This window comes from Syzygium oleosum, unplaced genomic scaffold (assembly GCF_021117445.2).
Source record: "Syzygium oleosum isolate NSW1041296 unplaced genomic scaffold, Sole_v2.1 Sole_v2.07, whole genome shotgun sequence".
NCBI classification, from domain to species: domain Eukaryota; kingdom Viridiplantae; phylum Streptophyta; class Magnoliopsida; order Myrtales; family Myrtaceae; genus Syzygium; species Syzygium oleosum.
This window is the reverse complement of record NW_026607491.1, coordinates 8,128,707-8,151,396: the sequence shown is the minus strand read 5'-3', so window position 1 is coordinate 8,151,396 and position 22,690 is coordinate 8,128,707. Positions and strand designations below refer to the sequence as shown.

Here is a 22,690-nt window from a genome sequence, read left to right as displayed (position 1 = left end):
TACCATCGCTGAAAAAATTTTAAGTTATCGAGTCATGAACTGATTAGATATACTAATTGCCTCTTCCCTCGACAATTATCCGATGCATTATTGTCTTGGGTCATTAGCACCCTTATACAAGTACCTCTTTATGACCCACTTGTTAGATCATGCTGCATTATTTAAGAATAGGTGAAAGCCATAATATGTCCTGCATATGAAAGTAGAAAAATATTAGCTTTTGCTCGTGCTCTCACACAATACCATAAATACCAATTGATTGATTGATCGTAATATAGTATATTGGTGTTTTCACGATGTAATTAATTATATCGAGAGTAAATGATGTTCAATTCAGATATGGGCAGACATCTAATTCGTGTGAAGACTACCGATAACCTCAAAAAGAATATTGATCCCCGGGAACGACGTAATCAGTTTGGCGTCGGAGGATTTTCAAATTTGAAACCGAAAGGTTTTCGATTCAAATACCATCAATTGCATGCTGATTGGTTGGAGTCACGGCCATATTCGAAACTTAATTTCCTACAACTTCAGGGAACACAGACAACGAGATGAAGAATACTTTTTTGAGGGGGTGAACCCGAATTCTTTCGAATCGAGAGTCCCTGCAAATCACTCCATCGTGAATAGGCAGAAGAAAAGTAGAGAGCAGGACCGATAGCCACGTGATAGACCACCAATCATAGCTTGAACACGGGACGAGAGCAAGGGCAAATCGGGAATAAAAATTAATCAGCCAACCCTCAACGTCATGGGAAATCTTCGGGCCCACAGGACAGAGAGAGAGAGAAGCTCGAAGCTGAAGAAGAACCCATCTGATTGGAGGTGGGCCCACGGGTTTATAATATTATCGCATGGCAACTCGACTATCGATTGAAATCTCGAAAGATTTATAATATTCAACTTGAAATGACAATCACATTAAAATTTTATTAGCTATTCCATTCGTCTTGATCATTCTTCGTCGTCATCCTTTTTCATCTTGTAATAATACCCGTTAAGTAAATTACATAAAAGTGATGATATATCGGGATTCGTTGCTCCGAACGTATGTATTATTACACTACCGAAAACTTTAGTTTCAGCCTTACAATTTCTTAGGAAAAGGAGGAGGAGGAGGAGGAGGAGGAGGAGGAGATATTCCCACCTCAAATATTTTATTTTATGTGGTCAATAATTCGTCTCACCTTCGAGAAAAAAGCATCATATTTTCAATGGGAAGAAGAACAACGAGGGGCCCGACGAGTGTTGTAGGGAAGCACATGTGGAAAACGAGGGCGATTCTTCCTCGTCGTTTCATTTCCAAGGGGGCTTGCTTCACATTTATGGAACTTCGGGACATATCTCTAACTTATTCTTTTCATTTTATAGATGGCATAATAAGCACTTTTGACAGAAATTAGGAGAGTTAGATAACGAGAACAAATTAAAAGGTCGGTCCAAGAAAAGGAGGAAATACGAATGAGAGAGAGAGAGAGAGAGAGAGAGAGAAGCTCGAAGCTGAAGAAGAACCCATCTGATTGGAGGTGGGCCCACGGGTCAAGCGGGTCCGGTGGGGCCCACCCATAACCCACCCAAAATCGTACTTGAACCGGATGTGGCCCGATGTCGGCCCATTTCATGGGCAGGCCATGTGTCCCTTGGCCTTACGTGGGCCCACTCTAATTATTTTTCTTCCTAAATCTACCCAAAAAGACCCGTTATTGCTAAACTCCAAAATCACAATAAATACGCGTGAAAATTACGGGTCGGATAAGACGCGAATCGAAATCTAAGCTCGCATCCCCGCCACAAAGTTGTCCGTGCCGAGCAATACAGGCAATCGAGTCGCATTTGATCTTCATACATTCTTTTTTGTTGATACCATCAAAAATTCCAAACTAACTTTTATCCTAACAGAAATCTCGAGCTGATACACTGACTCAAATCTTAGAGAGTGGATTTGTGTCGGAGATATCACGCAAGAAATTCTTGTGAGAGGAAAATTAATTTCGAGTAAATGTGTTATGAGATTTTTGTGAGATAAAATGAATTCGGGGCAAATGTGTTTTAAGAATACCAATTCGAAACTTTTATCGGTATTGCTTCTACGTTGTTTTCTTTCATTTTTATTTTTTATGATTGAGTTCTTTTCAATTCAAATTACAAGTCCCAAGACAAAAATAGCACCTACCTCTTATCCTTGAAAGAATGCCACTCCAAGGCTTTCCAACGTCTCAAAAACTTTCAAATATCGATGCTCCCGAGATTAACACGGCACAAAGAATGCTCAAACTACGCAGAAAAGGTACATTAACCATGTCGTGTCGACGCGATCATCTCGAGCTCTGCTCCCATTTGTTGTCCCATCATCATCACCGTGTTGATCACAAAGTAGCGATAATCGATGTGACACGCTGCGCACTTGTCTATGGGACAAAGCATCTAAAGCTGAACAAAATCACGTCGTATTATGTCGCCAAGGGCCATAATAAAAAAAATCCGACGACAAGCGAAACAAAAGACGTCGACGTAATTTACGGACGGTTCGCCTCAATGATTTCCGAAAAGAAGTCCCGAAAGAAAATGGGAAAATGGAGCCGTTAGTCGCCCGTGGGGTGGGGTGGTGGGGGCGGTGGGGACCCACCTCGTGGCCTCTCCCTCCCAGCCCCAGCCCCCAGCCCCCAGCCCCCAGCCAGCCAGGCGTGGCTCTCATCTGGCACCGATTAGGAGACGGTCGGCAATTATTACCAAAAATTTCGTACCCCGACTTTTCCTCCCCTCCTCCCCCAACTTCCTCCTATTTGCCATTTGGTCCTCTTCCTCCCTCCCTCTTCTCCCTCTTGGTGGTCCAATTCTCATTTGAGTTTTTTTTTTCGTTTTTTTTTGCATCTCTTGTATGCTCCTCCCTATAATTGCATCATGGTTGTTACCACATCCATTCCCCCCCCCCCCCCCCCCCCGCCCTCAAAGGAAAATTTTAAAAAAGAAATTTGAAAAAGCTCGGACTATTACGGGACGAGTCACGATGCGTGTCGGATTTATCATTCTCTCATTTCACATTGCGTGAGCCGATCCTCAATTCTGGAAAATGTAAAACGTGCAACGAATCTATCTGTCACGCAATTGAAGAGTTAGAGATATAACAAAGGCAGAAGGGATATATGAGTCGAAAACCTATCAAACTTCGAACTCGACAGTGTAATCTCATGTTAGCTTTCCTAGCGGCAGGGATATATATGTGTATCTGCGCTGATCGATTTACGGTGATATGAAATCTCATGTTAGCTTTCCCGGCATACCGAGATGCATATTATTAATATTATGATTCCGTAATCTTTCATCCTTAAAAGCACAATAAAATGAGTAAATGTGTTGCCCCGTTGTGCAAAGTAAAGCTCCTACTCCTAGCGCCATTAGAAATGCTCCTCTTTGTTAAAGTGGGTTTGGTGATTTTTCAGAGTAGGATTCGACGATGGGGGAAAAAAACAAAAGGAAAAAGTCGGGACACCAGGGTCGATCAAGCCCTAAGGAAGCAGCCTTTTCTCTAGGCGTCAAAAGCGTTCAAACCCACAAAAATCATTTTCTATTCTTCTAAAAATATCCAAATTCCTCTCCCCTTTTTCTCTTTCGAAATCTCTCCACAAAGCACAGCAATAATGTGAGCTATTATTGTGGGACGCAACCCACATCTGGTAGAGGGGCCATGTTCGCCTTCTTTCATTCAAAGTGAAAAGAGGCACATGCTAGGGTTAGGTTTTGCTAGAGCCTACCTACATACACCCTCAACAAAAAACATAAACACAAAGTCAAGCATTCAATCTGACAAATGTTAGGCAACGAGATTTCTGCCCTTCCATGTGATTCGTCATACACTCCGTGACTTTCGTGGCTTCCTTTCCACTCTCTCTCTCTCTCCTTATTTTTTTTTATCTTATCAAGGACTTCTCTTTCTCCATAATGAACGAAAAATCTATTTTTCACGAGCCGACTAAAAAAAAAAGAAAGAGAAAATGACACAAATAGTCCCTGAACTTTGACTCAATGTGCAATTTGATCCCTATACTTTTAATTTGTTCAATGTAGTCCCTAAACTTTAACCCAATGTTCAATGTGGTCCCTGAACTTTCAATTTGTTCAATGTGGTCCCTGAACTTTCGGTACATGTTCAATATAGTCCCTGAACTTTATAAAAATGTTCAATATAGTCCTTGAACTTGAATAAATGGAAGGACTACATTGAACATTTTTATAAAGTTCAGGGACTATATTGAACATGTACCGAAAGTTCAGGGACCACATTGAACAAATTGAAAGTTCAGGGACCACATTGAACATTGTGTTAAAGTTCAGGGACTACATTGAACAAATTAAAAGTTCAGGGACCAAATTGCACATTGAGTCAAAGTTCAGGGACTATTTGTGTCATTATCCCAAAAAAAACATATAATATTTAATTTTTTCCGTCAATACCATACTTTTCATTGGAGTAGCCTTCAAGGAGGCAGATAAGTTATTGATCATAGCAATTGTCGAAGACAAATCGTGGGGATGGAAGTACCAACATGAAGTTTTGGTGCGTCGATTGGAGGGGCCTGGGCGAAAATACCGGGGAGTTTGGGCGGGGATGCAAATATTGAAGAGATTTGGGCAGTTCCAATTAGGGGGGACAAGATTAATACGCCGAACCCCGGTCAAGATTCTTAAAAGCTTAACACAATGCACGTCTCCCATTTGACTGCGCTTTGCCCACGTGTACTCCACGTCAGCACCCCCGCCCCCCGCCCCCACCCCTCCTAAAACGAAGATCTCTCTACTAATGCTGCGTCATGTCGCAGTAATCCCTCCCCTCCCCCCATATTAAAAAAAAATAATATTCAATTTTTTGTCGGACATCCCGTCGTTACCGACAGCTTAAAAAAAAAGCCCGATTCCATAATAATAATTTCAAATTAAAATGATCTTCAAAGCGAAAAGATCACGTCGCATCCTTTTGAATGCGGTTCGACTTTGTGTCAAATCTAACATCGCATGCTTTCGCGAGCACGGCCTCTTATAATTCACACGGTTTTAGTAAACTCGGGATAAAATCTTGAGCGAGAAGGACGGGCCCGCTTATTAAATTCGAGGATTAGGGAGTAGATTACCACATAATCATTAGCTCCACATGCAGAGAGCAAACCAGCCCATCCTTAAGACACACACACACTCTCTCTCTTTCTCTCTCTTTCCTCTCTTCTCTCTTCTCTCCTCAACTTTACTTCCCTTTTTCTTTCCTGTTTTTTCCCTCTCCAGAATTCTGAATCTTTTGGCCAAAAACCCACCAAAGCTCTCTCAGTTCCTCTATAGCACCGCCACCCCCAATAATTTGACAGCCCCACTCCTCACGCACACCCAAACCACTTTCTTAAGTTCCCCCGCGATCTTTAAGACTGCTGGGTGTGTGTGTGTGTAAGAATCTTTGATTGTCTCTTTCTTTGAGGAAATCAAGGTGACAGCCCAGAGTTGCCAAAAAGAAAAGATTGATCGAACGACTCCCACCCCGTACCCCCCCTCCCCCGGCCCGTTCCCCACACCCTGTAACTTTGAGACGTTCTTCCCTTCACGATCCCTCTTCCTCCCTCGCCCCACTCCGCCGTTCTTTCAAAAATTCTTGAAAGTGGGTCAAGTTCTGATGTGCTGCTCTCGCGAGCTTTTGCGAAAGCGGGCGGTCGTGGTCAAGATTTGCTTCGAATTCTGACGACGTTTCGTTTTGTTTTTGTTCTGTGGTTTTTTTCCGTTTCTGGGTCCTCTCGAAAACGAACGCAGCTTCCCTCCCCCCCCTATGGAGGGAAAGAACGGAGGGCAGTGCAAGATCAGGAAAAGGGGCTGCTCGTCTTCGTCGTCGTCGTCTCTGGTGAGGAGGTACAGGCTGAAGAGGGCGATCTTGGTGGGCAAGAGAGCGGGGTCGAGCACTCCCGTTCCCACATGGAGGACGGGTGCGAAATCGCCCCCGTTGATGGTGCCGAGTGCTTGCCTGGCGGCCCAGAATGGCGGCGGTAGGGTGAAGAAGGAAGTGCCCGTCTCTGCCAGGAAATTGGCTGCCACTCTCTGGGAAATCAATGGGGTGACGTCGCCCGGAGAGGGAAGCGACTTGGATGTGATGATGGATCAGAAGCTGTCGAGAAGGAGGGAGAAGGACGCGGGGTTGTCGCATTCTGGTTCTTTGGTCCCCCGGTTGTCCGATCCGAATCACAGCCCTGTGCTTGAGGTCAGGCTTTAATTTTCTCCATTGATGGATGTGTTCCTCCACTTGTTTATGTTTGATTCATGACTGAGGAGGTTCCATATTTATGTGACAATTCACGTGAGAATTGTAGCTTGCCCCAGATGTTGTTTTTGGAAGTTCTTGCGAATTGCAAACTTTTTGTCGGTTGATTGCAGAGGAAGGGCCAAGCTGGAGGCGGCAATCACCGGAGAAGATCGTCAGCAGTTTCTCAGAAACTTCTGATCACTGATTACGTCGAAGGAGGCCAGGACTCGCATAGCAATGCCAGTGTGATAGAGGTAAATAAAATACTGAAATGTCAAAGTTGCTGATAAACCAACTATTTGTGAAGGCTAGCGAAAGGATATATGAGGGAAGAGATTGATGCGCGTGTTCAGAAAGAACAGTATCGCCGCTAGTTTTTGCTAAATTGTGCATTTTTGCGAGTTGAACAAATGAACTCGAGATTACTGTGAATCGATTTGCATTTTTTTCACGCGAGTATGTTTGACATTTAAAATTTACTGGACTTTATTTTGAATAAACTGAAAAGATAAAACGAAACCTCTCCTCTCTGTTGTATGTCTCTATTTGAAAGGTGAGAGAATTCATGCCATGTATGTGTGGTGGGAAATGCAGATTGAAGCTCCCAAAGGCAAGAACCGGACCGAAGATAGAAGGACTCGTCTAAAGGACGTCGTTAGTAGTTTAACCACGTCGAAGGAGCTTCTGAAAGTTATTTTTCGGGTTGGTGGTTTTGAGAAGCAACACAAACCGACTGTGGCCCTCGTCTCGGCCTTAGGAATCGAGCTTGATCGTTCCATCACACAGGTTGAACAGTTGATCCATGAAGAGAGGTCTCATTCTCACCAGATTGATTTCCTCATGAAGCATTTCGCAGAAGAAAAGGCTTCTTGGAGAAGGAAGGAGCGAGAACGAATCCACAGCGCTATTTCACATATGGCTGAGGAAGTTGACGTGGAAAAAAAATTGAGAAGACAAACAGAGAGACTGAACAAAAAGCTTGGCCAAGAACTGTCTAGCATGAAGTCATCTCTTTCCAAGGTGATGAAGGAGCTCGAAAGCGAGAAGAGGGCTAAGGAAATATTGGAGCAGGTCTGCGACGAGTTAGCAACAGGGATTGGAGAGGACCGAGCGCAAGTGGAAGAATTGAAGAGAGAATCAGCCAAAGTTCTCGAAGAGGTGGAGAAGGAGAGGGAAATGCTTCAGCTAGCTGATGTTCTGCGTGAGGAGAGAGTGCAGATGAAACTTTCAGAGGCTAAGTACCATTTTGAAGAGAAGAACGCGGCCGTTGAAAAGCTAAGGGCCAAGCTCGAGGCCTACATGACATCCAAAATGGGTAAAGAAGAGAATTCTCCAAAATCAGAGAGAGCGAAGGAGCTCGAGGCTTTCTTGAGTAACGAAATCAATCTTGAACGCGCTGAAAATGAACTATTCCGAGAGAATAAAGAAGAAGCTGATGGAGAGGAGTGTGAAGGAAACGAATCCGCAGAAAGTGATCTTCATTCGATCGAATTGAACATGGACAATAACACCAGGAGCTACAAGTGGAGTTACGCGCACGATGATAGTAATCAAGAGAACTCGAAAAGGGTCTCGGTAGATAATGAGTTCAACGTCAATGGGAGGAGATCTTCATCCGACAAAATTCAATGGGAAAGCATTTCCTTAAGAAGAGGAAACTCTAAAGGGACGAATCTTCACGAGGGGTCCAGAACTCATGAGAACCTGAACGGGTTTGACGCGGGGAGGCTATTAGAGTTTTTCTCACAGACCAAAATGGACAGCAACAAGGAAGACGAAACCAGAAGAAACAGAGCGCTCACAGGCCTTAAGGACCGTCAGTTGTCGAGTTTCGCCAGTCCAATTCGGCCATGGAGCCAGGCCTTGCCTCTGCAAGATCATGGCATGGAAAGTTGGACTGTGGGAACGAGGAATGGATGTGAAATTGAGGCGAGACTGGATTAAAAAGAGAGTTTTTTTCTTTTTGCACTCATCTCCATGTCAGGCAGGGAATACTAAGAAATTGCTAGCAAATGATGTCTTCGCGTTAATCCTATTCGAGAATTTTGATACTATAATTGTATATGTGTTGTGGGTCTAGTGCTGATGTGAAAAACATCCCAATTCGCAATTTCAGTTCTTACTGCTAAGTAATGTTGATGTTGCTCCTGTCTTAGTTTGTAAGACCAATGTCATCTGCCCGGAAAGAACTTAAATAAACTTCCCCACGAGGTTATGATCAGCATGATGAGAGAATGACACCACATATGCTCTTCATCATTCTTTGTGCTACTTAACAACTCATAACATTGTCAACTGGCCAAAAAGATTCTCCGGCGCGAGGGCCAGCTTTTGTTATAGGGCAACCGCCTGTGGAAATAAGACTAGGTGAATGGAACAGGAAAATATTGCGGCTGCGGCGGCGGCGAAAACAGGGGGCCGACAAGAGAACTTGTCACTGAACTTCCAAAAGAAAAGATTGAATTAATCCATGAGAAAAGCCATTAATGTTCTCATTTCATTACCAAGATAGAGACTAATTACACGGAGTTGTCTTGCACAGAGTAGAGACATGTTTGCTGCGCAACTGAAATATAGCATCGCTTCCTCAACTATCAAGCAGAGCACTTATGAACAATGTCGCTTGCAATCAGAATTTACAATAGCCCATGAAGTCGAAAAATTTGAAACAAACAATGAGGAGGTTTCCACTGGCAGCAACATTCTCGGCATTATTCGCCATGATACGGACCTGGCTCCATGAAAGAAAACACAACCTATTTATAAGGGCCTTCAGGCTTGCCGGATGTTGATGCAAAGGTAACAGGGTTACTAGGATGGTCCTTCACGATCAGGCTAAGCACCTCAGGCCTCGAATAATGCCCAACCACATCAAAATCAAACTTGGCCCGCACTATTTCTCCAAGGTCTGCACATCATTACACCATAAGCAAATCAAGCTCGTAAGTAAAAAACTGAAGCCCTCACATCTAAAATGAGATCGTAATCTCCTTGGTAAGCTAAGTTCCAGAGATTTAAAGTGCACATGAGCTGCGGGATGAAAGGAGCATACCAAGGTCAGCTGAGATAAGTGCCTCGCCATCGTAATTGGGTCCGGCCAAAACATTTCCTGACGGAGATATAATTACACTGCCTCCAGCACATATGACAGAATCTGGGTTAAGATCATCATCGGTTCCTGCAAAAACATACTCTGGTGGAGGTGGGTAATCTTTCCGACGACAAAATTGGTTGGCTGATAAAACAAAACATCCACCCTCAAGAGCAATATGTGTCATAGATGCTTGCCAAATATCCCTGGCATCAGCTGTCGGTGCACAATATATTTCAACACCTGCAAAAAAAAAGAAGACTGGAATTTCTCAATCCTTCCTGCATCAAGTATAGCTAACATCGTCCCTGTGCTAATTGCGGTTTCTGTTACAGCATTATGACTTGTGGAAGCCCAACCTCAACAGAAGGCAGGAAGGTTTCGCAATTCAACAAGGCATTGACAGACAACAATCCATGGAATCACATTCTAATATTGATTATGATAACATTACCCCAGAATTGGTTCCAACAACATCAATGCAGGTAATGAAAGTAAGCCTGATCAGATGGATTGGACAACAATTTGACATCCTAATATGGGCTTTAAAACTTATAACCAAGAATTCCAGGGTGGGAGTAATATCATTATCATATCCAACTGGGACACAAAATCTATGCTGAAGTAAGAACGTCAACACGAACATGGCTATTAGGCAAAAACAGATCAAAGATAGTGTCATGCAGCAAATTTTCAGAAGATAGTGTGCAATTGTTGGCATGCGCGTCTATTTTTTAATTCCTATACTTCCCTTCAAGTCCACCAGGTCACGAAAAGCAGATATATGCTATTAATGGAGATGAAAGAGCCAGGGAGATACCTTACCAAAAAAAAAAAAGAGCCAGGGAGATGAATTGTAGTTTGACTTCAGACACGGTCAAGCAAAAAACAAGCTGCAAACATGCAGAATAGCTAACCTTTAGCATACATTGCTGTCCTCAGAAGTGGCATTCTATTTTCCCAGCAAATGGCCGCACCGATTTTCCCAATCGGAGTATCAAACACCGGAATGGTCGACCCATCCCCGAATCCCCAGATGACACGCTCCAGAGCCGTGGGCATGACTTTGCGGTGCTTCCCAAGGAAACGACCTTGAGGATCAAAAAACAGGACTGTGCAATATAATGTATATCCATCTCTCTCTATCACCCCCATCACTAGGTACACTTTATATTTTCCAGCCATCGCCGCTAACTGATCAACTTCAGGGCCTGCGTAAGCATCAATCACGGCACATATGCGGAAGGAATAAGAAGAGCCGTGTGGAAGGACGGCACAAACGAGAGCAGACATATTAAACGATCACATGATATACAAAGCAGCCATTTCAAGAAGCTCAGAAACATAAAACGTTATGTTTCGACACGAGTTCCCCAGATTATGAGTATCCAGGTTGCCGCAAGTTCACATCATCCTACAGATAAAACAAGAGACTCTGCTTCGACACTGCGAATCTTGGAAGTCGACCAACTTTTTGCCACAGAGCTCAAAGAGAGGGCCAACATCGGAAACTACGAATCATCACAGCTGGGTGAGAACGGACTACCATTACAAACCCAAAGAGAACCAACGCACGCCCACTAACCATAAAAACAGATTCTAGTCAACAGAGTTTGGTTCAAGTCACTCGAGGGGCAGGGGCTCAGGAACACATGGTGGTAGCACTAGCTAGTACCTGGGACATCAATGGCGGAGGCGTGATACTTGCGGAACTCCTCCTTGCCTTTCGCCGTGCGATTCCCGATGGTGACGCCGAAATCGGAGCCGCGGGGGTAACCGCCGACGAAGGCTTCGGGGAAGACGACCAGCTGAGACCCGTGCGACGCCGCCTCGGCCAGCAATCTCTCCGCCTTATCTGCCACCACATCCCACAAAAAGAAGAGCAAAAACAAAGAAAAGGCGTCAAATTTACCGAACCCAGAGAGAGAGATGAAGAAGAAGAGAGGGTACCCAGAGTGGCGGGGGTGTCGTAGAAGACGGTGGAGGCCTGGACGACGGTGGCGCGGACGAAGGCGGCGGCGGCGGAGGAGGAGTCGGAGGACATGTTGACCTCGGCGATGAGGGGGAGGGAGCGGCCGTCGTCGATGGGGTCAGATGGAATCAGCGCCATGGCTGTCTTGTGTATCGCTCTGCTCGTGCGCGTGTGCGGCTTGGGTTTTGCTTTGTCGGAGCTAAGTTTTGTCGCCGTCTGGTCTGAACTTAGAGAGAGAGAGAGAGAGAGAGAGAGAGAGAGATGTGGAGATGGGCTTGTCTCTTCTGACTTCAATCTTAAACTGCTCCAGCAGCCGCAGGGAGAAAATATTGGGTACACCAAGTGGTGCCATGTCAGCAAAATAACAATCCATTCAGTGATGGACACGTGTCTCCCGGGCCTACTGTCAGAAATATTTTCTCCTGTGTGGGGCCCACTTTCTCTCTCCCCTCCTGACCCTCACGGGACTCCCTCTTCACTTTCTCTCTGCCGCTTCCTCTGCAATTCCTCATCTTCACCATGGAAACCAAAAGCGGATGAAGACGGTGTGCCTCTTAACAGCTCGTCCAAATCGGCGTCACCGACGTCTTCTCCATCGCCGGCACCGGAGCGCGAGCCCGAGGCTCGCTGCCGCCATGGCCACGGAGCTCGACCTCGAGTAACCATGGTCGCGAGCTCGTGGTCAAGCGACCATGGCGGTTTGGAGGGGGAAGCTCTTGAGCTTGATTTTGCAGAAGCAGGGGGAGGACGATGGGTGGAGGTGGAGCGGGCGGGCTTGGCGGCGACGGGGATTTTCAGCGCAAAGTTCCTGACCGTGAGGCACACGAAGGGACAAGTATCCATCGGCTGTGAGCCCGTTGCCGGAGACTCCGAGGGTCCTCTTCGCCGTGGCCGACAATGGCGGTGGCTAGGGCTCAAGGTCAAACAAGGGAAAAGGGGTGAAGCGGAGGAGAGAGAGATCGAGAGAATAGAGGTGGGCTGAAAATTTGGCTGACACAGGTGGGCCCGGAGACACGTGTCCATCACTGAATGGATTATTATTTTGCTGATATGGCACCACTTGGGGAGGGTACCCAATATTTTGTCAGCCGCAGGAGGTTTCTAGACCTTTCGACAGTGAACCAAATCAAAGAAATGAAAAATGACACAGATGGTTCTTGAATTTTAGCATAACGTATAAGGTCGGTTCATGAATTTTTAATTTATTTAAAATGATTTATAAATTTTTAGTATATGTTCAAATTAATCCTTAAACTATATGAAAATGTCAAGTATTATATTTTCATTAATTTAAGTTTAGGGACAACACTCAATATTTTCATATTGTCTAGTGACTAGTTTGATACATAAATTAAAAGTTTAGGGATGATATAATTCAGGAATCACGTTACACATTGAATCAAAATTCAAGAATTGTTTGTGACATTTTCCGAACCAAGAACAGCCATTGTATTTTTAGGGCGAGTTATCTAAATAACCCTTATATTTTTAATTTAGCGAATGTAGTTCACTTCCCAATCGATTTTAAGAAAATTTCTCCGGCGCGACATTTCGGAGCCACCGTGACTGCTAAGATTGATATATACCTAAAATATTGAAGCTATGGAATGCCATTTTTCGAAATTTTATCCACACGAATTTTACAGAAATGGGTTCTCGGTTGAATTTTTGTGGGGATATTCTCATCAATTAAAAGTACAGGAGGTCACTTTGTAAAAACATCAAAGTACAAGGACTGTTTGCGCAATTTACCCATACTTTTACAGTAACCACATGATTAAGTGGCTAATCACATTAGAGAAACTCTAAGTAGCCAACATATGCCAAATAACTTACGGATTTTTTCTTCTAATTTTTTTTTTAGAGTTCATGGATTTTTTCAATATATAGGGAACTCATTGTAATTTATATTTGGATCTTCCCTTTTTTTCACATTTAATCCAAATTTCATATATTCTAAAATTTCTATTAACGCTTAATTTCATTCGAAGTTATAGCTCTCAATCTTACACGATAAAAAAATATTAAATGTTTAAATTTTGGTTTTACACTTTTCTCTCTTTTAGTTTCCCAAGTTCCAAATCTTTGATTTTTTATTTTTTTATTTTCTGTTTCGATCATTTCGTTAGAGGTTTTAGTTTTTGCTATTTGGTTAAGCATTAATATATTAGCCAAAAATATTCGGGAAATAAAGGCTAATGACAATCGCGCATACATCTACGTGGACTTTTTAGTTATCGAGTTCCAACTTTTGATCTTTTTTCGCTTTCATTTTATCTTTGTTAGTTGGAGATTGGTATTTGCTTTACGCCAGTTAATTGCTAATTCCACTGAAAAATAATTGAGTAATTTTTCATATTTCTTCTATAATTACAATAAGATTCTTATATTCTCGCACAATCATGATCTTACAGTTATCATTTTGTAAAAAGCATACTATTATTTGTTGTAGATGCTTAAATCACTCTCGTTTTGGTTGAATTTCAATTAATTCTTTCTGTTAAATTTTCTAGACTTCGTATATACGAATCTTTAAAGGTGAAAATGCACATAAATCCATTCCCTGGCGCGAAGCCTCAATTAATGGTCCAGTTTATTTTTAATACACGACTTCGTGAAATACAGAGCACAGATAACGAACTGGTCGCCGGGCAACTCAGAGAACATACGAGACGACTCGTTTCAGACAACAGCTGCCACTCAAACGGTCGACCATTCCCGTTGGCCGGACACAAACCGGATTTATCAGACGGAACATGTTATTCGACACAGAAATTGAAGTTGCAAGGCAATGCCACCAGAAGAAGACATCGCCGTGTGAAGCGTACTAACTAGGCATGAAGTAGAAGCGGCGAATCGGGAGAGGCCTCTGGCGCCTCAAGGCATGGAGGCTTGCTCCGTCGAGGCGAAGGTGACGGGACTAGCTCGATGGTCCTTCACGACGAGGCTCAGCACGTCAGGCCTCGAATAATGCCCGACGACGTCGAACATGAACTTGGCCCGTGCAATATCTCCAAGATCTGCATTTCAGATGATCAATAGCAGGAGTGAGCGCACACATCTTTTCTGTGAGAGGGGTGGCCAGGAAGCCCAAGATCACCGAATTCACAAATCGAAATATCGTCAGGATGTAGAGTTCTTCAGAGCAACTGAATTACCTAACTCAGCTGTGATGAGACCCTCTCCTTCATAATTCGGTCCAGCAAGGACCGTGCCGAATGGCGAAACTATGACGCTGCCACCGGCACATACGACGGAGTCCGGCAAGTGATCATCGTCATTCCCGCTAACTACATATTCGGGCGGAGGAGGGTAGTCGCTCCTTCGACAGAACTGATTGGCCGAAAGCACGAAGCATCCGCCCTCATGGGCAATGTGAACCATGGATGACTGCCAGGTTGTGTTAGGATCAGCAGTCGGAGCACAGTATATCTGAATGCCTGGAGAATTTAGGACGAGTTCACAAGTTAATCGCAGCACCAGAATGGAAAATTCTACAAGTTATTCGACTGCGTTATTAACTCTCTAAACGCGTCAATAAATCGCGAGTTTGCGGATTCGTCCCTATTGGGAATATATGCGAAATTTTACCTTTGGCATACATAGCAGTCCTCATCAGCGGCATTTTGTTTTCCCAACAAATGACGGAGCCTAGCTTACCGATCGAGGTATCGAAAACAGGGATCGTCGACCCATCTCCGAAACCCCAAACAAGACGCTCCAGAGCGGTCGGCATGAGCTTGCGGTGTTTCCCAAGGTATCGGCCTTGAGGGTCGAAGAAGATGACCGTGCAGTAGAGCGTGTACCCGTCTCTCTCTATGACACCCATCACCAGGTATACTTTGTGTTTTCCGGCCAGGGCGGCCAGACGATCGACTTCAGGTCCTGCGAGTGAAAATTCATCTCAGTGGACTTGTTAGCAGGCGCTTGATTCACAATCACAGAAACGAAACAGGTCCAGATCTTGGGGCAAAGAAAGGGGACTCGACAGAAAGTTGAGCTTAGGACTCGAGAAAACTGAGCTTCTGCTGTATGAGACTATTGACCTTCTTGATGGCTTCCTAGTTCTACAGATGAGTGCTAAGAAAGCCATCTCATTTTCAACCTTTTCTCTTCTTTGGGTCCTAACCATCAATTTGAGCATGCATCACAGACAATTTTTTTATACGGGTGACTGATGAAATTTCCCTCCTGAACCAAGTAAACTGCCAAAAGTTCTTTTCTGTTTTTTTTTTGCCCTTGTTAGCGAGAAGATCCATCCTACTTAGGGAGCCAAAGTCAATGAATGTGACTCAAGCGTGGAATCCTTTGCATTTGGTGGTGCTGAGAGTGGTCTTGTGCCTAATCCATGGATATAGATCCGGGTCAAAAACGGATGAAGTTGCGGCGAGGCATACCAACACTATCAGCCCCAACAGGTGCTCAGACAGAAGTAACATTATAACCCATGAACTGGTCCGGTCATTCCGTCGAACAAAAAAACGGTTAAAGAACCCAAAAAGCGGAGAGAAGATCTCACCAGGCACATCAATGGCCGCCGCGTGGTACTTGCGGAAACTCTCCTTGCCCTTGGCCGTGCGGTCGGCGAAGTTCAACCCCCGAGGGTACCCACCGATGAAGGCTTCGGGGAACACGATCAGCTGCGACCCCAGTGCTGCTGCTTCTGCCAGCAGCTTCTCCGCCTTATCTGCGCTCAAAAAGAGAGACACTCGGTCAAAAGGCAAAACGAGAACGTCAAAAGAGAGACTTTTTGTAGGTCGAAATCAAGACCCAGAGTCGCCGGAGTGTCGTAGAAGACGGTGGACGCCTGAACGACGGTGGCTCGGACGGTGGTGGCGGGTGCAGGGGGCGAAGAAGGGTCGACGCCGCCCATGTCGATCTCGCTGCTGATGGGAGCGGGAACGGGGCAAGAAGAAGACATGGCGGGCGTGCTTGTATGTCTCTGTTTTGATGCTACGGAGACTTTGTCTTGGTCGAAGCCATCACATGCATATATATATATATATATATACACATACATACACACACATGATTCCGGAGAAGAAAATGCTTCATGGAGTTGTTGAGAGTTGTAAGAAATTTTCCAAGGAAGGTGGTCGCTGAAGCGTCCATGTCAGTCGGTCGGTCAAAGGAACGAGGGCGCGAAACTCTATGCTTTTCTCGCGTTGACTTTTACTTTATATATATTACTTTAAATTATTTTTTGCAACCTTTCTTTTAGTTTTCCTAAATCGAAGCACTTCAAATTTTCATGGTATACATAAATCCATATATATTTTTTCTTAATTTTATATAAAAATATAGGCAACATTTTAAATTTTGATGGGAAATTTGTCGGGCTCGCGTCAGACTCTATTTTCAACGGTGCAAACTTATCGCGGTACATATAACGATATCGTCAATTTCTTTTTTGCGATTTTATGTCTTTTTTCCATAATTTATGACGCTCGAAATTCGTGACAATTTTTTATAAAATAAAAAATGCCTATTTTTTCTATGGTATATATGTCACACATGCATAAGTTTGGATTTTTTTCATGACACAAAAAAATGGGAGTATTTGTGTCACCATGAGCAAATTTAGGGTTTTTGACAACACAAAAAAAGTTTGAGGTATTTGTGTTACACCGAACGTAGTATGAGGTTTTTTGTGGTATTTGCCCAATAAATTTTTTTTGTCTTGCGGGTTAAAATATCAACTTAATAAAAACCAATTTTAACATCCCTAGCATTATTAATCTACGATTAGTTGAGCAATTCAAGTTCAATTTGATCTCTACAATATTAAAATCTCCTTAAATCATATATGAAATTAAAAGTAATTGACTCAACCGCTCACAAGTGGTCCGCGAGGACAATATTTTTGTATTGGCTGAATTTTCATGAATTTAATTGAGTAGTTGGTTGATACCTCTCCAATGCCTAAACAATTTAATTGAGTTTTTTTGTCTTGCGGCTTAAAATATCAACTTAATAAAAACCAGTTTTAACATCCCTAGCATTATTAATCTACGATTAGTTGAGCAATTCAAGTTGAATTTGATGTCTAGGCAAGTAAATTGACCATCATGAAGCCTCGATACTCATGGTAAAGAGTGTAAATTATAAGAATGATTAGTTGAGCAATTCAAGTTCAATTTGATCTCTACAATATTAAAATCTCTTTAAATCATATATGAAATTAAAAGTAATTGACTCAACCGCTCACAAGCGGTCCGCGAGGATAATTTTTTTGTATTGGCTGAATTTTCATGAATTTAATTGGGTAGTTGGTTGATACCTCTCCAATGCCTAAACTATTTATTCGGATTCGTGAGTTGTTGAACCTTGGATTCTGTCTACTCTTTGCAATTCCTAACCTTAAGGTTTTATGATCAATACTTGGGTAAAAAAAAGTTGTCGAAGCGATTTGCCGGTTCGATATGCCGATGCCAAATTGGTAAACATTAACATATGCAGAAGTGGTTGGCAAAATAAACTTAGGGCACAAATTGGCTCATGCTGCTGTGCTCGTTTAGTCGGATTGTTTGATAAGATGGAATAAGATAATTAATATTGGATTGAATCATTCATATCGTAGATATTATTTGGTAATTGATTGGGTATGACACTGAATATGAAAATACTATCTTATTATTGATTGTTTGGTTCGTGAAGTATGATCGGATAAACTAGTTAGCGAGAATTGAATTCGTCCACAGTCGCGTGATGTCACGGCAAATAATGAAAGCATCGCACCGGCCGAGCCCCACGACCGCCGTGATGTGGTAGTTGCTTGGGCTCTCGAGCACCTCACGACGATCCCCTGGGGCGGCGCTCGTGTTTCCAAATCCAAATGCCTAAAACAAACATGAATTACTAATGCACGATCGGAATGCGTGGAGAAGCTTAAAAACTTAAGAAAATATGATTGGGATGCTTTTTATAAACAAGTATGAATATTGGAATCAGGAAATCTAACGTAAGTCAAAATTCGAATTCGAATTCAGGCAGAAACTAGTCTAATCCGATTTAACTGTGCATGATCTTCTCATCTACGTACGTGGCATTCCGTTGATGGGTTTTTGTTCAAGAATTTCACCTTTCTCGCAAGCATTAGGATAAAAAATTATTTTATCAAATCAATTTGATTGTATTTCGAGATTGTATTAGTATCCACATCAGGTTCTGTTCAAAGTTACAAATTCATTGTAAGTCCTACCTGCAATTTGACTCTGATTCGTCGTGCTGCGGTCATCGTGCCGCAGGCAGACATCGGTCGGGCTCTGTTCAGTCCGCCGGCGACGCTGCAAAAAACGGATTGTCGCCGGAGAGATTACAAGAGAGCAAGAAATGGAACGATCGCGGTTGCAACACGTGGGCTCTGCATGCCACGTACGACCGGGAACTCCTTTTCGGCGGGGCTCGTCTCGACGTGACGTTCTCACGCCGATCGAGGAGGGCACACGGACGCAGAACACCACCACTACACGCACAAGCAAAGCGCGCGCACGGAGCACGGAGATCGACATTGCCACAGAGAACGGACAACGACGAAACCACGAACCCAAGTTCCTTCCTTCCTTCCTTCCTTCCTCTCGAGCCTGCTGCTTCTTTCAGATTCTGATTCTGTTACCTTCTCCACAAGTTAAAGGAACGCAGGAAGACAAGCGCGGGGCTCACGCATTCCTTACGTCATGGTCGAACGAGCCATAAAAGAAGGGACCCTTTTCGGGCTTCTTCTGCTGAAACAAGAACGGAGGAGGGGGAGAGAGAGAGAGAGAGGGCGGAGATGGCGGGGCCTTCTTCGAGAGAGCCGCAGATGACGATAGCGGCGTCTTCGATGTTTCCGGGGTTCAGGTTCTCGCCGACCGACGAGGAGCTCATCTCGTACTACCTCAAGAAGAAGATCGACGGCTGCGAGGAGAGCGTCGAGGTTATCTCCGAGGTCGAGATTTGCCGCCACGAGCCCTGGGACTTGCCAGGTTGGTCCGGTCCTGATTTGAACATCTTTTGACTGATTTTGCGATGTGATCAGACGTTTAGCTGCAAGTGCTGCGCATTTCCATTACGTTGCAAGAAGTTTTTAGGTGTTCGTCAGTGATGGCTTCTTGATGTTAGGGAGAGTTTTTTTTTTTTTTTTTTCCTTCTCTTTTTTGGAATGCCACGATGACCATCGTCCTGGCAGCATGTACTGGAGCCCCCGGTCGTGCCAGAATTGCGTTATGTTGTTCTGTGTTTCTCCTCTCGGTGTTTGAATCGATCAACGTTTTGAGGTAGGAGCAGAGAGTAGGCTGATGTACAGGTTCATTACTCAACGTATTAGCCCTTTCAATCTAACTCTGATGAAGCCAAGAAACTGCGGTTTTCCGGTGAAGCAACCGGCAAGGAAAGGAAGGAGCTTTATGTCTCTTTAGACTGTTGCGCAAGATTTTTGACCACCCATGATGCGACATTTACCTTTGTCGAGGTTTTAATGCGGGAGCGGAGAAACCATGTGCGAATTTTCGCCGTGGGGTGAAGAGGGAGCTTCCCATTCTTTACCCATCGATGCCCCGATTGCGGATCTGATAAATATTGAACTCTGTGTTCCATCTTCTTGTGAAAAGTTCATGTTGGCTCTCTTCTAGTTATGTTATAGCTGCAAAAGATTTACAACGTTGTGCGCCTTTTTATTGTCAGTTAGTCCCCCGTCTTTCGCAATGTAATCTTAATTGGCAGAACGGCATATGTTCAAGAATTACAGACGTGCAGAGGAGTAGGCTTGTTTAACATTTTGAATATATTGTTCGATGGTGGAGAGGGAGGATGGTCAATATCCAGAGTAGGTGCACTTTTAAGACGGACTGTGGAGCGCGGCTTAGTAAGAAGAGACGGAGTTTCCAGATAGATGGTGGGGTGCACAGATACTTTTGCCTATGTGGTTTCGCTATTGTTGGAAACTTGGAAGTAGGAATCTCCTCCTGTGAGCGTCGTGTCGAATGATAAGAGAGCGATCGGTGGGTTTTCTTCTTGCTCTGTATATGCTATTTACAAAGACTAAAGAGAAGTGCGTAATTTACATGATCTTGGTGACATCTTCCAGGAACATATAGGGGTAAGCAATGAGGGAACAAAAAGTTTTCAAAGTCTACATATTTACCGTAGGAAAGATGAAATGCGTCAGTGTAGCAGGGAATTAGGAAGCTACCCTCAAATATTGTCTCGGTTCATCTTCGCAGGAGTTCAATTTTAGGCATACTCGGATATTATGTATGTTCTGTTCCTTTGGCAAGGCATATCGGAAATGGAAGTATGCTTGTCCGATTCTCAAAACGAATGCTCTGTTTTATATATGACTGATGAGTGCCAAGTTACTATTAACCAGCAAAATCCATTATCCGATCGGAAAACGAGTGGTTCTTCTTCAATGCTCGCGGAAGGAAATACCCACACGGCACGCAAAGTAGGCGAGCGACCGAACGTGGGTACTGGAAGGCCACCGGCAAGGAGCGGAATGTCAAGGCCGGTTCCAGAGTGATTGGTACTAAAAGGACTCTTGTTTTCCATCTGGGCCGTGCGCCGAAAGGTGAAAGGACGGAATGGATTATGCACGAGTACTGTATGGATGGGAAGTCGCAGGTAATATTAGTTTAAATTCGACAGAGTGAACTTTGACGTTGTATATGCTCATCGATCGAATGGCCTCTTTGATAACTTTCTAGTTCTTGAGCAAATATCTTGTTATGTTTTCAAGAATAGCTATATGCTATGTTGTAGCAGCAAACTTCTCAAGATCGGGATGATTAAAACCGCTAGTTGACCAAGTATCCTATGGTCATGTTACTGTGAATTTCTAGGATTCTCCAGTCATCTGCCGGCTTCGCAGGAATACCGAGTTCCGGATTAACGACGGCTCGAATCAGGCTTCTTCGAGTCAGATAGAGCTGTCTTCTGTAGATAATAGAAACCATGGTATGTCCGAGGGCGGCATTGATGGGACAACTCTGTCTGAAGCCGCGGAAGGCTTCGCAAGAAGGTGCCCGAGCAGTTACGACTCTGATTCTGTCGAGCAGATGGACTCGGCATCCGAATCCAACCAAAACTTACCGAACGAAGTGACGATGACGGAATCTTCCGTCCGCCAGAAGGTTAGTTGTGGATTCAATTCCAGTCTTTTTGAGTGCCAACGTTTTCGATCGCTGGGGCCTTTGTTTTTCACCCAGTATGATATGGAGTTATCCGATTATGAAATTTCAGGACACTGGCGACGAAGAAGATTTCTTTGCGGACATACTGAAAGACGACATAATCAAACTAGACGACTCCGCGGATTCCACAGTGCCCCCCGCCCTGCCTATGGAGTCCCGTCAACTGGAGGCCGAGAGGAGGACTCCTGGTGACGAAGAAGATTTCTTTGCGGACATACTGGAAGACGACATAATCAAACTAGACTACTCCGCGGATTCCACAGTGCCCCCCGCCCTGCCTATGGAGTCCCGTCAACTGGAGGCCGAGAGGAGATCTCAAGAGCCGATCGAAGCATCCCTGTCGCAAGTCCTAAACTTCCCGACCGAGCCAAGCCGAAGATTCAACCCCAGAGTGCCGGAACAATCGATAGCGTCAGCACTGGAGGGATTAGAGCTGAAGGGGGAACACTCTGCCGGCAAGGGCCAAAAACCAAGCGACGAGCAACCGCCGACGTGCTTGCTCACGACCATTGTTGCCGGGAAAACATTCGGTCGCCGGTTTTCGTCCGCGGTCCTAGCGATTGCGATTATCGCGGGGTTGCTGGTGTTCCTGCTAGGAGGGTACCCGAGAGCGAAGCCGATCGCGCGGGACTTCGCTGTTTTACGGTAACTTATGGAAGTAAACGTTGGTTTGGTGCGTTTCGATCGCTGATGTCGTGCGAGATGGAAATGATGCGGGATGGATCAGTTGGTGTCTCGAAGGAGTGTTCATGTACAGCAAAAGGTTGGTCAGTGGACGTCCTTATGATCATTGAATGTCCATGGCAAAGCATATATAGTAACTGGTTTTATTACCCTTGTAGAGAGTAGCAAATACTTTTTTAGGGAAAAAAGTCACAAAGAAATTTAAACCATTCCACCGGGACGCAAATCCAAAACTATGCTCACCGTGATACATTTACCCTAAATTATTTTTGTAACATTAGAAACCTCAAATTTGTACTTATGTGATACATTTACTGTCCGTCCTCAAGGTTCCGATTTTTCAGGTAAAACGGCGTCATTTTTATTTTACTTAAGTCGTGTAGGCGCCACGTCGACAGAGTTTACTTTCCAGCGTCCACACACGTAGGCATATTTTTAACGAATCTTATTGATATAACTCTAACGGAGGGTAAATGTGTCACACAGATTGATGTTTGATG

The 22,690-nt window shown here is 44.2% G+C and overlaps 4 protein-coding genes across 4 annotated transcripts; 2 read left to right on the top strand and 2 right to left on the bottom strand.

The window, feature by feature from the left end:
• Nucleotides 1–5,333: 5,333 nt before the first annotated feature.
• Nucleotides 5,334–8,498, top strand: LOC115675165 (uncharacterized). The gene is made up of 3 exons (XM_030597774.2): nt 5,334–6,232; nt 6,406–6,528; nt 6,869–8,498. The coding sequence occupies exons 1-3, from the start codon at nt 5,807–5,809 to the stop codon at nt 8,216–8,218; spliced, it is 1,899 nt and encodes a 632-aa protein (XP_030453634.1). The 5' UTR covers nt 5,334–5,806; the 3' UTR covers nt 8,219–8,498.
• Nucleotides 8,499–8,737: 239 nt separating this feature from the next.
• Nucleotides 8,738–11,617, bottom strand: LOC115675176 (bifunctional nitrilase/nitrile hydratase NIT4A). The gene is made up of 5 exons (XM_030597781.2): nt 11,316–11,617; nt 11,041–11,220; nt 10,283–10,576; nt 9,327–9,608; nt 8,738–9,182 (listed from the first exon to the last, which is right to left on the bottom strand). Exons 1-5 carry the CDS (start codon nt 11,473–11,475, stop codon nt 9,031–9,033), a joined length of 1,068 nt encoding a protein of 355 aa, XP_030453641.1. The 5' UTR covers nt 11,476–11,617; the 3' UTR covers nt 8,738–9,030.
• A 2,286-nt stretch (nt 11,618–13,903) lies between these two features.
• LOC115673220 (bifunctional nitrilase/nitrile hydratase NIT4B-like) lies at nt 13,904–16,310 on the bottom strand. The gene is made up of 5 exons (XM_030595323.2): nt 16,108–16,310; nt 15,857–16,024; nt 14,929–15,222; nt 14,496–14,777; nt 13,904–14,357 (listed from the first exon to the last, which is right to left on the bottom strand). Exons 1-5 carry the CDS (start codon nt 16,256–16,258, stop codon nt 14,215–14,217), a joined length of 1,038 nt encoding a protein of 345 aa, XP_030451183.1. The 5' UTR covers nt 16,259–16,310; the 3' UTR covers nt 13,904–14,214.
• A 2,523-nt stretch (nt 16,311–18,833) lies between these two features.
• LOC115676716 (NAC domain-containing protein 60-like) lies at nt 18,834–22,339 on the top strand. The gene is made up of 4 exons (XM_056313188.1): nt 18,834–19,301; nt 20,684–20,937; nt 21,156–21,446; nt 21,556–22,339. The coding sequence occupies exons 1-4, from the start codon at nt 19,109–19,111 to the stop codon at nt 22,153–22,155; spliced, it is 1,338 nt and encodes a 445-aa protein (XP_056169163.1). The 5' UTR covers nt 18,834–19,108; the 3' UTR covers nt 22,156–22,339.
• Nucleotides 22,340–22,690: the final 351 nt, after the last annotated feature.

Bases quoted from the DNA above. Each gene is read 5' to 3' on its own strand.
- LOC115675165 (XM_030597774.2), top strand. From the start codon at position 5,807: ATGGAGGGAAAGAACGGAGGGCAGTGCAAGATCAGGAAAAGGGGCTGC. The intron at 6,233-6,405 runs GTCAGGCTTTAA...GGTTGATTGCAG, and splicing joins ATCACAGCCCTGTGCTTGAG to AGGAAGGGCCAAGCTGGAGG. The intron at 6,529-6,868 runs GTAAATAAAATA...TGGGAAATGCAG, and splicing joins GCAATGCCAGTGTGATAGAG to ATTGAAGCTCCCAAAGGCAA.
- LOC115675176 (XM_030597781.2), bottom strand. From the start codon at position 11,475: ATGGCGCTGATTCCATCTGACCCCATCGACGACGGCCGCTCCCTCCCC. The intron at 11,221-11,315 runs GTACCCTCTCTT...ATGTGGTGGCAG, and splicing joins CGACACCCCCGCCACTCTGG to ATAAGGCGGAGAGATTGCTG. The intron at 10,577-11,040 runs GTACTAGCTAGT...ATGCTTACGCAG, and splicing joins CTCCGCCATTGATGTCCCAG to GCCCTGAAGTTGATCAGTTA.
- LOC115673220 (XM_030595323.2), bottom strand. From the start codon at position 16,258: ATGTCTTCTTCTTGCCCCGTTCCCGCTCCCATCAGCAGCGAGATCGAC. The intron at 16,025-16,107 runs GTCTTGATTTCG...TTTTGAGCGCAG, and splicing joins CGACACTCCGGCGACTCTGG to ATAAGGCGGAGAAGCTGCTG. The intron at 14,778-14,928 runs GTAAAATTTCGC...TAAATTCTCCAG, and splicing joins GACTGCTATGTATGCCAAAG to GCATTCAGATATACTGTGCT.
- LOC115676716 (XM_056313188.1), top strand. From the start codon at position 19,109: ATGGCGGGGCCTTCTTCGAGAGAGCCGCAGATGACGATAGCGGCGTCT. The intron at 19,302-20,683 runs GTTGGTCCGGTC...ACTATTAACCAG, and splicing joins CGAGCCCTGGGACTTGCCAG to CAAAATCCATTATCCGATCG. The intron at 20,938-21,155 runs GTAATATTAGTT...GTGAATTTCTAG, and splicing joins GTATGGATGGGAAGTCGCAG to GATTCTCCAGTCATCTGCCG.